Here is a 15,244-nt window from a genome sequence, read left to right as displayed (position 1 = left end):
CATCATTAGAAACAAACACCCAAATAAGGCACTGAGATAAAATAGGGTAAAATACCAAGTGACTGGGCCAAGGTAACCTGGCCTGTGAACAGCAGAATCAGGAGAAGAATCCACATCTTCTGACTCCTAGGCCAGAATTTCTTTCACTCCACCCAATGGCCTCTGAGAGATGAGACCTCACACCTATTGCAATGCCCAGCACATGGTAAGTACCCAGCATCTTTGTGAAACGGAAAGAGTGCATCTGGTTAACCATGAGGAAAAGAAAGCATAATCCACCACAGGAATGGCAAGGGACTTTTCTTAAGGGCAAAGCCTAAAATGTTGGTGACATTAATCACCTCCCAAATTCCCCACCTCCTAATACTATCACATTTGGGATTAGGTTTCAACATCTGAATGTGGGAAGAGAGGCAGGGACACAAATATCAGGCTATATAGCACTACCTCATTTCACGCTTGCCAAACCAGCAGAACGTGCTTCCCGTGAGAAGGGTCAGAATCCTTGTTCCTTATGGGCAGCTTGCTTCCAGGAAGAAAGAACAAGCCAAGCATGCTCACTTATTCTTCCCAAACTTACCAGGTAGATAAGTGACTCACCTCCTGGGTGTGGAGAGAGGCCAAGATTGTATTAGGAAAAATGCCTCATTACGGAAACCAGGAGTAGGGAAAAAGCCCTTCCTCTCGTTATAACGCTGTGATTGGGAAACAGAGAACCATCAGAGACTGAGGTTATTCCTTTCTATCAAGGTCTGGGGTTATCTCAGTTTCTCTCAGGGCATCTGCTTCCATCCCTTCACGTGCCCCTGGCTTCCTCTTCTCAGTCTTCTTACTCACAGCCTGATATGGTGGCCTCACTCCCCAAGTTCACTTCGCTATTCAGCTCCCCAAAGTTGACACACTTACCATCTCAGTGTTCCCACTCCAAACTTACAGGAGAAGATCAGAATGGCTCAGCTCATTTTCTTTCTTTTTCTTTTTTTTAGAATTTTCTCTTTTCCCTTTTCCTGAGTTGATGATCTTAATTCCACTCTTCTCTCTTATCCTCTTCACCTCCATGTACCTGGTCTCAGTTCCTGTGTTGAGTGCGCCCTACTCCTGTGGTCCCCATCTCAGGCTTTATAAGCATTACCAAACCCCCTCTACTCTCTCCTTGATGCCTCAACGTGGACTCAGTTCTTCCCTGGAGGGTTGGTTTTACCAAAGGTCACATCTTCTTATGACTCTTTCTTCCCTACCCAAATTACCTTGGGCTCCTGATCACCCCCCACCCCCCCTCTTCCTCTGGCCTGGCTCAGCTCATCTTTTAAAGCCAGGCTGCCCAAGAATCAAGCCAGCAGCTGGTCAACTTATTCAACAACAAAATCAGGAAAGCTCACTCATACCAACAAGATTCACAGGAGGCTGTCTATAAACTAGAAAGCCACTTCACTGACTGTTACAAAGGGAGATGTTACTTTCCACTCACTCAAATATTCGTGTCTATGGAAAGACCATAGTAGAAATTTGAATTAGTGATAAGAAATTATTGAAAATTTTTAGGTCGGATGCTTTTTTGGCTAAGTGATATACCTTGAGACTTATAATTTACTTTAAAATAATTCAGGATGAAAAATAAAGTATAAAAAATTAAAGGAGGCGACAATTTTGGAAAATAGTTTGGCAGCTTCTTACAAAGTTAGAGTTACCATATGACCCAGCAATTCTACTCCAAAGTATTTACACAAGAAAAATGAAAGTATATGTGCACATAAAAACATGTACATAAATATTCATAGCAATATTTTTCCTAATGACCAAAAAGTTGAAGTAACTCAAATGTCCGTGAACTGACAAACAGATAAACAAAATGTGGTATAACCATGCAGTGGAATACTATTTGGCAATAAAAAGGAACAAAGTACTAATACATACTAAAACATGGATGAACCTCAAAAATATTATGCTCAGTGGAAGAAGCCATACACAAAAGAACACATATGGTATGATTCCATCTGTACAAAATATTCAGAAAAGGCAAATCTATAGAGACAGAAAGTAGGTTAGTGGTTGCCTAGAACCGGGGGTGGGAATAAAGAGTGACTGTAAATGAACACCAGGTTTATTTTTAGGATGATAGAAATGTTCTAAAATCAGATTGTGGTAAAGACTGTACAACTCTGTAAATATACTAAAATTCTTTGAATTGTATACTTTAAATGGCTGAACTATATGAAATGTGAATTATATCTCAATAAAGCTATTTTTAAAAAGGAAGGGGGAAGGAAGGAAGGAAAGGAAGAAAGGAAGGAAGGGATGAAAGAGGGAAGAAAAGATTTTTGTCAGCCATAATGGTCAGAGCCCTCACAGTACTAGAATGTCTGAGAAGCCAAAATCATCAGAATGTTGCTATGTGAGAGAAATGTGGAAGGTCTTGAAAAATTTTAGATGCAGGAGATCCTGTGAAACCTAACAAACCACCCCCTTCCTGTAACCCCCATCTTCCTCTAAAGAGTGCTAGATAAACATAGCAAATGTCTGACCCACTGGTTCTTTCTTTTCTTTGGTTGATGGTAAATATCGCTCTCTACTTACATACTCTATGTAACATATTCTCTGTAACATACTCTCTGTAACTTTCTGACTATGAAATATGATGGGAGCTGCTATTATTTTTTCTCTAAAAAATATATCCAAACTGCCCTAACTATAAATTTCAGTGTTTTCAAAACTCTTCAGTCACAAATATTCAGACAAGCTCTTAGTTTCCTCCCATAGTATGATATTCTTTCATTGGGTAGGAATTTTTTAACACTCAAAGGGTAATCTTATTTCCAAAGATTTGGGGAACCATCACTCTCAGGCTCATGTATCTCTTATAGTATATTGAGGTACAGCATTATCAGGGATTTTTGGCAAGTCTGCGAAGATTATACACAATTATTTATCAGTTAGATCTCACCAGCTTTCTGTCTTTCATGGCTTTCTTCCTGTTTTCCAGGACTGTGGTAGAATTAATCTCAAATTAATTCACACAAATCTCTAATCTCATTTCTAGAGTTTGGAAGCCTGAGGAAGGAGAGGTATGTGTGTTTGGTCTGCCATCTTGATCCAATTTGCAACTTAATTTATCATGATTGTAAAATATCCCAGTGTGTTGATGTAACATAATTTATATAATCATTTCATATTTTTCCATATTAAAATTAACATTGTAATCAACATCCTTATTTATATATCTGGGCATATGACTGATTGCTTCTAAAGAAACCTTTTTAGTGTCTGTTAAGTATAATAATAAAATGATTTGATGGTCTCTGGGTTTTTATAAGCATATATAATCAAAACTTGGACATGTCAGTGCACTATGCTTAATCTAAGGACAAGAGAGTAAGAAAACTAAATCAATCTTTAGTTTGGGGATCAAACCACATCAGAATTCTCTACTCCCAGCTCTTCATGATTCCTAACAATTCATCTTCTAATCCTTTCTTTATTCCCTTCCCAAAGACCCTGTACAGAATCAAAAGAAGGACAACATGAAGAAAGATCTAAGCTGTTGAATAAGCTCAGTCCTGGAGAGCAAATGGATGCTTGGCCAGAACCACTCAGATACCTAAAAGGTTTTCATCTTTGGAACCATTAATCTAATACTTTCATTTGCACCAGCTTTATTTTTTAACTTAAGAACAGATTAGTGAAAATTCTGGGCTTTCTTTGTACTTTGTACTGTGTTCTGCACAATCTAATGAGCGCTAATGAGCTGCAAGAATTTTTAAAACTCTGTTAATTCAGCACTGGATAAACAATCGAAGCTACTTTACATCTCTGAAGGTCCCAAGTGAAATAAAAAAGGTATAAATGTAGCTTTTACTAAAGATCTTAGTTACTTCCCAAGAGGTAGAAAAGATGGGAGAAGGCATAGAGGAAACATGAACATAACCAGGTAAGTTAGAGGCTCTCAATAAATATCTGTTAAATAAATGAGTCAGAATTACAGCCAAGAAAGGTGGGGGGTGGGGGGGTGGAGTCAAGCCTCTAACCACGTGCATCAAAACAATCATGTTTAAGTCAAAAGGGGGAGAAATAGTATATTTATTATTTTCTATGTTGAAAACAGGCTTATAAGAAATCTCAAAAATGATTAGTATAAATTTGAAAGAAATGGCAAAGTCCAATCCCAATTCAACATGAAAATTTATTAGTTTTCTTTCAATTTTTATGTTTTCCCAATTTTTCCACATTCTTTTCTTTTTTTTTTAAGATTTTTTTTTTTTAAAGATTTTATTTATTTATTTGAGACAGAGAGAATGAGAGAGAGAGAGCACATGAGAGGGTGGAGGGTCAGAGGCAGAAGCAGGCACCCTGCCGAGCAGGGAGCCCGATGCGGGACTCGATCCAGGGACTCCAGGATCATGACCTGAGCCGAAGGCAGTCGCTTAACCAACTGAGCCACCCAGGCGCCCCACATTCTTTTCCATCCTATGAGGAAGTGCTGGAGTGAGCAAGGGGGCAGGATGAATTTAGGGAAAATGTAAAGTTAAGAAAATTTGAATTTATTCACTTAGTCTTTCAAATATTCATGAATCTTTTATTCAACTACCATTTATTGAGTGCTAAATATGTGCAGGTGACCATTCTTTTTTTTTTTAGATTTTATTTATTTGCGAGAGAGAGAATGAGAGACAGAGAGCATGAGAGGGAGGAGGGTCAGAGGGAGAAGCAGACTCCCTGCTGAGCGGGGAGCCCGATGTGGGACTCGATCCCGGGACTCCAGGATCATGACCTGAGCCGAAGGCAGTGGCTTAACCAACTGAGCCACCCAGGCGCCCCAACCATTCTATTTTTAAAAATACTTTTTCTTAAAGGGGAACCCTCTTACACTGTTGGTGGGAATGCAAGTTGGTACAGCCACTTTGGAAAACAGTGTGGAGGTTCCTCAAAAAATTAAAAATAGAGCTACCCTATGACCCAGCAATTGCACTCCTGGGTATTTACCCCAAAGACACAGATGTAGTGAAAAGAAGGGCCATATGCACCCCAATGTTCATAGCAGCAATGTCTGCAATAGCCAAACTGTGGAAAGAGCCGAGATGCCCTTCAACAGATGAATGGATAAAGAAGATGTGGTCCATATATACAATGGAATATTACTCAGCCATCAGAAAAAATGAATACCCAACTTTTACATCAACATGGATGGGACTGGAGGAGATTATGCTAAGTGAAATAAGTCAAGCAGAGAAAGTCAATTATCATATGGTTTCACTTATTTGTGGAACATAAGGAATAACATGGAGGACATTAGGAGAAGGAAGGGGAAAATGGGGAGGGGGAATTGGAGGGAGAGATGAACCATGAGAGACTATGGACTCTGAGAAACAAACAGGGTTTTAGAGGGGAGGGAGGAGGGGGGATTGGTTAGCCCAGTGATGGGTATTAAGGAGGGCACGTACTGCATGGAGCACCGGGTGTTATACGAAAACAATGGATCGCAGATCACCACATCAAAAACCAATGATGTATTGTATGGTGACTAACATGACATAATAAAATTTTTAAAAAAATACTTTTTCTGGGCGCCTGGGTGGCTCAGTTGGTTAAGTGACTGCCTTCGGCTCAGGTCATGATCCTGGAGTCCCGAGATTGAGTCCCGCATCGGGCTTCCTGCTTGGCAGGGAGTCTGCTTCTCCCTCTGGCCCTCCTCCCTCTTATGCTGTCTCTCATTCTCTCTCTCTCAAATAAATAAATAAAATCTTAAAAAAATAAAATAAAATAAAATAATACTTTTTCTTATTACAAAATAAGAGTAGAAATTTTGAAAAATTCTTAAGTATATAGGGGTGCCTGGGTGGCTCAGTCGATTAAGCATCTGCCTTCAGCTTGGGTCATGATCTCAGGGTCCTGGGATCTGAGTCCCATATCTGGCTCCCTGCTCAGCGGGGAGCCTGCTTCTCCCGCTGCCCCTCCTCCTGCTTGTGCACTCTCTCTCTCAAATAAATAAATAAATAATCTTTTTTAAAAATGTGGATCAGGGTGCCTGGGTGGCTCAGTTGGTTAAGCATCTGCCTTCAGCTCAGGTCATGATCTTGGAATCCCAGGTTCAAGCCCCACATCACTTCTCCTCCTGCCCCTCACCCCACTCATGTTCTCTCTGTCTCTCTCTCTCTCAAATAAATAAATAAAATCTTTTTTAAAAAAAATGGATAGCACAAATGAGAAGCTGGATTATTATTTAATTTCATTTTAATTAATTTAAAATTAAATAGCCATCTGTGGCTAATGGCTATGGTATTGGACAGTGCAGCAATAGTTCATCTAAAGTCTTAATTTGTTTGACTTTCAGAGATTTCCACAAAGTGGCTGCCATTCTGTTTCCATAGCACTGAGTTCAGGAAAGTACTCATACCAGTTGTGTGGGCCATTGGAGTCTGAGGATGATAATGAGGATTTTGTTTACGCTTCATGAACTGTACCCTGCTGTCATATCAGGTGGTCTCAGCAGACACGAGGCCAGGCTATGAGCAGGCCTGGATCTGACTCATGAAAATAAGCCTTATGTATATATGGTAAACCTAGAGAGAAACTCTTTTGCTTCTAGAGGGTTAGATGTGACCCTCCTTACTCAGACATTACCATCCTCATCTGTGTGTCCACTGGTGAAGCTGTGGGGACTTCCTTCTTCACCTTGAGATAAGTAAATGCCAATTAATTTACTTACATGGTGCCTGGGTCTGTTCTGTCCATTAGTACATACCAATTGTTGACAGTTTTCAATATAATGGTCATGTAAAAGGTAGGAGCTTTTAAAAGGCTCTTGTCATATCTGGACATATTTCTTCCACTCAAGAGTTAGTACCAATACATTCCCACCATCAATACATGTGAGTGCTCATCTTAGCACATCACGCCCCAGCATAGGTGTTATTTTTTATATTTACAAATTTAATGGATTAACAAAATGGCCATTTAAATTTACATTTCTTACATCTTTACAAGCAAAATGCTAAGAGAGCTCCCATCTTTTAAAAAGTTTTCTCTCTTGACCCCACATGGCCACCTCTAGCTATCATCTCATTTCTCTGTTCTCCTCAACAGCAGAACACTTTTGAGTTATCTCTGCTCTCCACCTCTAATCCTTTTCTCCTATTCTCTCTTAGACTCATTTTATTCAAGCTTTCACCCCCATCCACTCCACCAGAACTGTTCTTCTAAAGGTCACCAATGACCTTCATGTTGCTAAGTCCAGTGATTATTTTTTAGTCCTTTTCATACATGACCTATCAATAGAATTGATGCCCCCACCTTGAAATGCTTTCTTCTTTTGGCTTCTTGGACATGTCTTCATTTTTTCTCCTCACTGAACAATCCTTCATAGTCTCTTGCTAGTTCCTCCTCATCTCCCTAGCCTCAAAAAGTTGATGTTCCTTAGTAATTAGTACTTGGACGTCTCAAACCTATCAATGCTTGATCCCTAAGTTATCTCAGTAGTCCCAGGGCTTTTGATGCTAGCCATGTCCCAGGTCCTCCCAAAATTATTATCTCCAGCTCAGACTTCTCTCCCAAAATCCAGACCTGCACACCAACTCTATCAACATCTATCAACTTTGATATATCAAGTGAACATGTCCAAATTCAAGTTCTTGATTTCCCACCTCAAATCTCAAGTATTGGAATCATCCTTGACTACTCAGTTTCCCTCACATCCCAAATCTATTAACAAATACTGTCAGCTTAGGTTAAGATATATCCAGAATCTGACCCACTTCTTGCCACAACCACTGCTATCACCCTAGTTCAAGTCACTATCATCTCTTGCCTGGACAGTTGCAATAGTATCTCAACTGCTCTCCCTGCTTCTGCCCTTGACCTACCTTAAGTCTATTTTCTATAAACAGCTAGGAGCCTGTTAAGACAGTTAGGACTTCTCTCTCCTTTCCCCAAAACCTTCAACCAGACCTGTCTCTAACATGTGTGAGGCTCCAGGCAAAAATAAAATGAATGCTGCCTTTCTTTTCCCATCCCCGGCTCTGTTCTAAACCATGAAGGGGTTGACAGGCAGAGTATAGACACCCCATCTTGCATGCCAGAGCTTTATCCATACTCAAAAACACAGCTGTCCCTTAACCACCCCACAGGCCTACGGATGTGCATACCTGCAGTACAGTCAACACTTGGGAGGATGGACTTAGCAAAGAGTTGTGCACAAGCCCTGGAAGCAGGTATGGGGCTGTTTGGGCAGGGAATTCTAGGTTTGTGGGTACCTATCACATGGTCTAGAAAGGGCAAGAAGGCGTCCAGGTGAGGCACATCACTTTGGCCTATAGGGAAGGGCATAGCTAGAGGAGCCAAAGAAAGAATCCACTGAAGTGAAGGATCAGTGCAGGGCCTCCAGTTGCCTGGATTCAATGGACTGGCAATGTCCCAAATGGAGGCTGCCTTGTCAGCCTGAATACCAGAGTGAAGACAACCTGGAGCAGGGCTGCAGCTGACCCATCACAGACACATAGTATGAGCATACAGCCCTTGAGGTCTGGAAGTCTTTTGTTGCCATGGCATAATCTATCCTATCCTACTAATACATATATCTTGCTCTATGAATGTGAGTTCTATAAAGGCAAACCATATCCCATTTGACTTATATCCCTAGCACCTAGCACAGTGCCAAGCACATAATAAATACTCAAGTAATATTGCAGGAATGGAACCTTTCTGGATTTCATCTGTATAATAAAGGGGGTTAGAGTAGATATTTTATAAAGTATCTTCAAATTCTGGCATCCCATGTTTTCTGTGATTTCAGAAATAAAAGGTTCTGCATTTCCTTCTCAAACACCCACATGCCAAAGCCTCATTCCAACCTGAATTTCTTTTCTCTTCTGATGAAAAGCTTTTGTACATAGCTATATATGCTTATAGAATTACAAGAACTGCTTAAGGTTTTGGGGTTTTTTTAAGATTTTATTTATTTATTTGACAGAGAGAGACACAGCGAGAGAGGAAACACAAGCAGGGGGAGTGGGAGAGGGAGAAGCAGGCTTCCCACAGAGCAGGGAGCCCGATGTGGGGCTCGATCTCAGGACCTGGGATCATGACCTGAGCCGAAGGCAGACGCTTAACGTCTGAGCCACCCAGGCACCCTGCTTAAGGTTTTAAAATCCTACTGCAATCAGCCTGTACAAGGAATTAAATACTAAGAATGCCTTTTCTGTCTCTGATTACTATGACCCTGAATGATGTCTCCCCCCACCCACCCACCCACTTTTGCTACTGGGCTTGGGCAAGTATACCTGCTGTTCAAAGACCATCTGAAATTACCTCTAAGAAGGAACTGCTTTGAGAATCAGGCTTATAATTAAACAGTAATTGAAGTTTCCTGTGGTTTTATGCATGGGTCTTATCTAATGCTTAAGTAGATAAACTGCATGGCTTAAAAGTCAGAATGGAATTAGATGCTCCTACAAGTGAGCAGAGGTCTTTGTTCAGCAATGGTGCTTCTTTAAAATCCAACCTGGTTTCCAGCACTTTTGTCACAGCACCTACACGACAATGACATCAGTCTACCCTGCAGAAGTGACAGTCAGAGAACCATGGAATGATAGAGCTGAAATGGACCTCAGCGAGCTCCTCATCCAAAGTCCTTGTTTCACAAGAAAATAAAACCCAGGGAGGTAAAATTGATTTGCCTCAGGTCACAGGTAGAAGAGGATAAGATCAGGGATTTAGGAGGTAAGACTATGATGACTTGGGTGACTTACTGGATGCAGGTTGTTAGGGAAAGAAAGGAATGGAGGACAATTACAAACTTCTCAGTTGGGGTCAAATGAGAAAGAGCAAGTCTGAAGGAAATCCAATGAGCTCAGTTGGGGTCATGTTGAGTTTGAGGTGTCTGTGTGCCATACAGACAGCTATCAAGCAGAAAATTAGGTATTACAAATCTGAAACTGAAGAAAAAAGACAAAGTTAAAGAGAGAAATTTAGGAGTCAGCATCCTCCCACTCGGTGTTTAAAACTATTATAAAGCAGGAAAAGAAATCAGGAAAAGGGAGCAACAGGGGTATAACCAGCAGAATACTGACATCTAAGGGTTTTATTAAAAATAAAAATAAATAAAATAAAGAAGAGTTTACAAAATAGTTAACAAGAGTGGCCAGGGAATAGGAGGGAAACTGGGATAGAATGGTGTTGGTAAAGGCAGGGCAAGAGAAGGTGTCAAGAAGGGAGACGTGTTCTGTAACTGTGGCCCACACACTGCTAGCTGCCCCCTCCCCCCTCCACTATTCATTCTCGTTTTCCTTGCTAACAAAATCCTGATTGTTTTTCAGAGTGGCAATAAACCTGGTCAAAAATTAAACCATGATTTCCCAGGCTCTTTTGCATCTAGAGGTCACCCATATGACATCCCTCTGGCCAACTAGATATAACCAGATGTATATCTACTTGGTGAGAATGTCAAGAAAACAATTATTTTCCTGATATAAAGTTTGATATAAAGTTTGATATCCTGATATAAATGGTCAAACTGCTGGCATCTCACTTTTACCCTTTGCCTTTTCCCCTTTCTTTCTCCCAAGATAATGATTCTATGTCCAGAAATACAGCAGCTATCTAATGAGCATGAGTACAAAGGACACACACACACACATACACACACACACAATAGATGATATGGAAAATCAGGAGTCTGATTCCTGATCTACTCAGTTGAATGAGTGAGAAATGTGGAGTCAACCTTGATTCCTACCCTCTTACTGCCTTTGATCCAAGATCCTTGACTCTACCCTTAAATATCCTTCAAATTCACTTTCTTCTAACCACCCCTAGTCTCTGCATTGTTCAGGCCCATATCATGCCTTGCCCAGCTGACTGAACTGTCCTCCTAGAAGGTCTTCCTGCTTCCACTCTTACCCCCTGCAACCTGTCCTCTAATCTTCTGTCACCAAGTCAACAAAATGGAATGCTTTCGTGTTGATCCCTGCTGAAAATATTTCCATGGCTCTCATTGCCTAGTGGATAAAATTGAAGGTGCTTAGCCCCACAGTTAGGCTCTCTATGATTTGGCTCATGCCTTATGTTGATTATGACATACTATGCAAATATATAGTGGTTCACAACCACTTTGTGAACAAGGACCACTTACCAAGCATTGTGCTTTATATTTATTTAGTTCTCATAATGCTTTCCCACACATTTGATAGTACTATTCTCATTTTGCAGATAGGTCAACTGACTCTCAGAAAGGTTAGGTCACTTGCCAAAGAACACATAGCTTGTTTAAGCAGGGGAAGGTCTGGATGTGAAAGCTCTTTCAAAGTTCTTTCCACTGCAGTGCCTTGACATGAAAGAATGAACCCTCCTCTCCTTCCCGTTCCTCGCTATTCCTCATCTACCTTAAATGGACAGCCTTGTTGAAGAAAAACAGTCTTGCTCCTGGGGCCAAAGGAATCTATCCCCCACTGCGGTGGGAAGAAAACAGGTTCTTCACACCAGCTTCTGCAAGGGAAGAGAGAATCGCCCAAAGCTAGAGCTGTGTGGTGAGCTGGTGGGCCTGACCCTCCCATTCAAGGCCCTGCCTTCTCCTCGCTAGGTGGGGGTCAGGCGCGAAGTGCAAGGATGGGGATCCGGGTCAGAGAGCCCTTCTCCTTTGACCTAGCCGGCCTGGCTGGCGCCACCACAGTGTTGGAGTAGGATCCCGTCTCCAAGGCCACCTCCTCGAGGGTCCGGAGCTGGAAGACCAGGGGGGAGGGACTCTGGTGACTCCCCAAAGTCTCAAGCAAGACCTGACACCCACTCCTCACCACTATCTCAGCCTGGGAGCCGGTCCTGTGGGCTCTGGCAGCGCAGCCTACTCTGCCGCCGGAGCGGTTTTGCACACACCGCTGCCGCCCAGCGCCAGGACCCAGAGCAGTCCGCCAGCAGCGAGACCCTGGAGCAGTGCAGCCCTCTGAGCCCCGAGAGTCTCGCGGTTGAGAAACCCGCGGTCAGAGAACCCCCTGGGAGCTCTGCTATCAGTCGGGTCGGATCACCCAGATTTGTTACTGGAGAAAGGTCCAGGTCCCCGAAGGCCATGTCCAGCTAGCACCCTCTGGCCCTCGGACCTGAACTCGGAGTCCAGGCTGTCCGGTTGGGCAAATCGTCCCGAGCTCCGCTCTCCCGCCAGCCGCAGACTCGCACCCCCAGACCCTCCCCAGGCACGCAGGCAGTTGCTGCCGCACTGCTCAGCCCTCCTAGGCAGCGGCGGAACGATCCCCAGCTGCTCCCAGCACCCCGACTTGACCCTGGGCAACCTCTTCTGCCCGGGTGGCTCTCCCCGGGGTCTGAACCCCTCGCGCCCCCGCGCGTCCGTCTTTGTTTCTGAGCTTGCTCTGAAAGTGATGTAACGAGGCCAGACTCGCGCGCTGCTTTCCCTCTTTCCCAGACTAAGTCCTTCCTCCCTCCAGCACCAGAGCCCGGCGCTGGGCTGTGCCTCCACTCCACTCCCAGAGCTCTGGAGACCGACGGGCGCTGTTGAGAAAGACGCGCTCCCACGTCCCACCTCCTGGATGCAGAGTCAGTGGGGAAAGCGAGACTTTCCTTCCAGAAACAAGGGAGAGAGCCGAGGGGACAGCTGTTGTGGAGGTTTCTAAGGAGACTCAGACTGGCTTCTTTCCCTGCTCCTGGGAGACGGCAAGAAACCTCAGGTACCTCAGTGACCCCAGTCGGTGGATGTTTATATGAAAGAGACAGAGGCAGTAAGAGAGAGAGAGAGAGAAACAGAGGAAGAAACAGAGACCCAGAGACCGTGATTGACAGACAAGTGGAGAGAGACGAGTAAGAGAGCTAGAGAGTTGGTGGGTGGGAAACTGACTTCAGTTTTCTTTTTTCTTTCTTTTTTTTTTTTTTTTAAACCCACTGTGGTTTTGCTTCTGACAGAAGAGAGAACTGCTGCTCCCTAGCCAGCAAGCAGCCCCTAATCTGGATGGAGTGAAAGATGCGGCCTGATGACATAAACCCGAGGACTGGGCTGGTGGTGGCCCTGGTCAGTGTCTTTCTGGTCTTTGGCTTCATGTTCACTGTCTCTGGGATGAAAGGAGAGACGCTGGGAAACATCCCCCTCCTGGCCATCGGGCCAGCCATCTGCTTACCAGGCATCGCAGCCATTGCCCTGGCCAGGAAAACCGAGGGATGCACCAAGTGGCCTGAAAATGAGCTGCTGTGGGTCCGCAAGTTGCCCTGCTTCCGGAAACCCAAGGACAAGGATGTGGTGGAACTGCTGAGGACCCCTTCAGATCTGGAGTCAGGCAAGGGAAGCTCAGATGAGCTGGCTAAGAAGGCAGGCCTCAGGGGGAAGCCTCCCTGCCAGGGGCAGACAGAGCTGCCTGTGGCCAGTTACATCACCACCCCCACACCCACGGAAGGAGAACGCCAGAGCCTGGTCCAGAGCGGGCATCAGGAGGAGACATCCAGATACCTGGATGGTTACTGTCCCTCAGGCAGTTCCCTTGCCTACAGTGGCTTGGATGCCAAGTGCTCAGCCTGGGACAGATCTGATTGCCCGGAGCCTGAGGACAGCATCTTCTTTGTGCCCCAGGACAGTATCATCGTTTGCTCCTACAAGCAGAACAGTCCCTATGACAGATACTGTTGCTACATCAATCAGAGCCAAGGCAGGTGGGATCACGAGACAATAGTCTAAGCTTTGCATACAAGAGTCGCTGTGTTGATAGAAACGTGACTACATTCAGCTTCTAGGGGAAGGAAACTGCCCTGCTCCAACAGCCTTCAAACTGTTAGAAATTGACTTGGTATGTGATGGGTGTGCAAGCTTCGGGTGCCTGAAAGCCATGTAAATAGGCATGTTGGGGACACATTTTAGGGAAGGGTGATGAGGGTTAAGGACACTGGAAGAGGCAGTGGGTAGGAGAAGAAGCAGTTCCAATTTCTTTTTAAACCATGTTGGATGTTTTGTAAAATAACCCAGAAAGTGCTACTCAGCATCTGCTAAAATCAAGATAAACCTAGAGTGGGCTGCAGATATCAGGCATGAAATGATACATGGGCTTGCCATAGGGAAACTGACCTGCTTTCAGTCTGAATAAATTGAAAGACAAAACAATTTAGTGCTTCATTGTATGAAATGATTTTTATCTGGTGAAAGCTTTTCACACTTATTTGCTGAAAGAAAAAAAAGTCAAGATAGAAAAGCTACTCCCTCCATAGGTAGGATGGTTTTTGGAGAAAGGGGAGTTAAAGGCAGTTGAATTATGTAATTGAGTTTTATATTATCCTCTGACAAGATCAGAGATTTCAAATAAAGTAAAGTGTGACCAGCTAGGTAAAAAACTAACATTTTTAGATGGTTATGTTCCTTCTTAAACTCTTCGTTTAAATTGATTTACTGGGTCTTTATCTTAAGTGTTTTTTAATATTTACTATCATTCATGTATAATTTCCTCATCAGGTACAAAATGACTTGATGTAATATTTTCATAGATTAGAATTTGTGTTCATCAAGTCAAAATTGGTTTTATATATGTATACAAGTATCTTTAACATTTCTGGGAGTTCTGGTAATAACTATTCCTATATGCCTTTTAAAATCTGAAAACTATGAAGTCAATACATTAGTCTTGAACTTTATGCAGAATTTACATAAAATGTAATGGCTAAACTTCTGGAAGTGTCATTATTTGTACATTTATTCAACATTCCCAAAGACTATAAATGCCAATGAAACGAGTTAATCTACTAGATTTAACTAAAGCTCAGTTTTTATTAAGTTCACCTAATCAGTGAGCATTGCATGACAGGGTCTGTTTTATTTCATACTTAATCTTTTGCTGCTGAGGGAAAAAGGCACAATGGGATCCTAAAATGTATTTCCTATTTCACTTGCTTAATTGTAATAGACAAGAGGGCAATCAGCCAAAATACCATTTAGTCCCTGTTGAAGAGAAATATTGAATTATATAGAGAAATCATGGTATATTTCATCTTGCAGATCAAAATATTTTGCATCCTTTAAAGAATGATGATTTATTTTCAATGATCAGATAGTTTCAGCCACTTTCTCCCAAAGGGAATTGAGGACAAAAATTCTAGCCATACCCCTTTTGTATATTTCAGGTCCAGTTCTGCAAGTCTTTAAGTGCAGCAATCATTCAGTCTTAAGAACCATGCCCTTAAAAATCACAATTTCCAAACCAAGTTCAACATCAAAAGAGTATGATTTTTTTTTAGTAGGGCTTAAATGTCAGAAAATGAGATGTGTGATCTTAAGCAAATT

General features: G+C 42.7%; 1 protein-coding gene and 1 long non-coding RNA gene across 3 annotated transcripts in view; one reads left to right on the top strand and one right to left on the bottom strand.

The window, feature by feature from the left end:
* Positions 1-15,244, bottom strand: part of LOC118018034 — a 172,020-nt gene that overhangs the window by 101,195 nt on the left and 55,581 nt on the right. The gene's annotated exons all lie outside the window — the stretch shown is intronic.
* Positions 12,950-14,074, top strand: TMEM215 (transmembrane protein 215). The gene has a single exon (XM_035016502.1). It carries the CDS (start codon positions 12,950-12,952, stop codon positions 13,652-13,654), a length of 705 nt encoding a protein of 234 aa, XP_034872393.1. The 3' UTR covers positions 13,655-14,074.

Source organism: Mirounga leonina, unplaced genomic scaffold (genome assembly GCF_011800145.1).
Source record: "Mirounga leonina isolate KUSES-001 unplaced genomic scaffold, KU_Mleo_1.0 Mir_170, whole genome shotgun sequence".
NCBI classification, from domain to species: domain Eukaryota; kingdom Metazoa; phylum Chordata; class Mammalia; order Carnivora; family Phocidae; genus Mirounga; species Mirounga leonina.
Note: the sequence above shows the minus strand (reverse complement) of the source record. Positions and strands in the feature narration are given on the sequence as shown.

Coding starts and splice junctions, on each gene's coding strand:
- TMEM215 (XM_035016502.1), top strand. CDS start 12,950: ATGCGGCCTGATGACATAAACCCGAGGACTGGGCTGGTGGTGGCCCTG.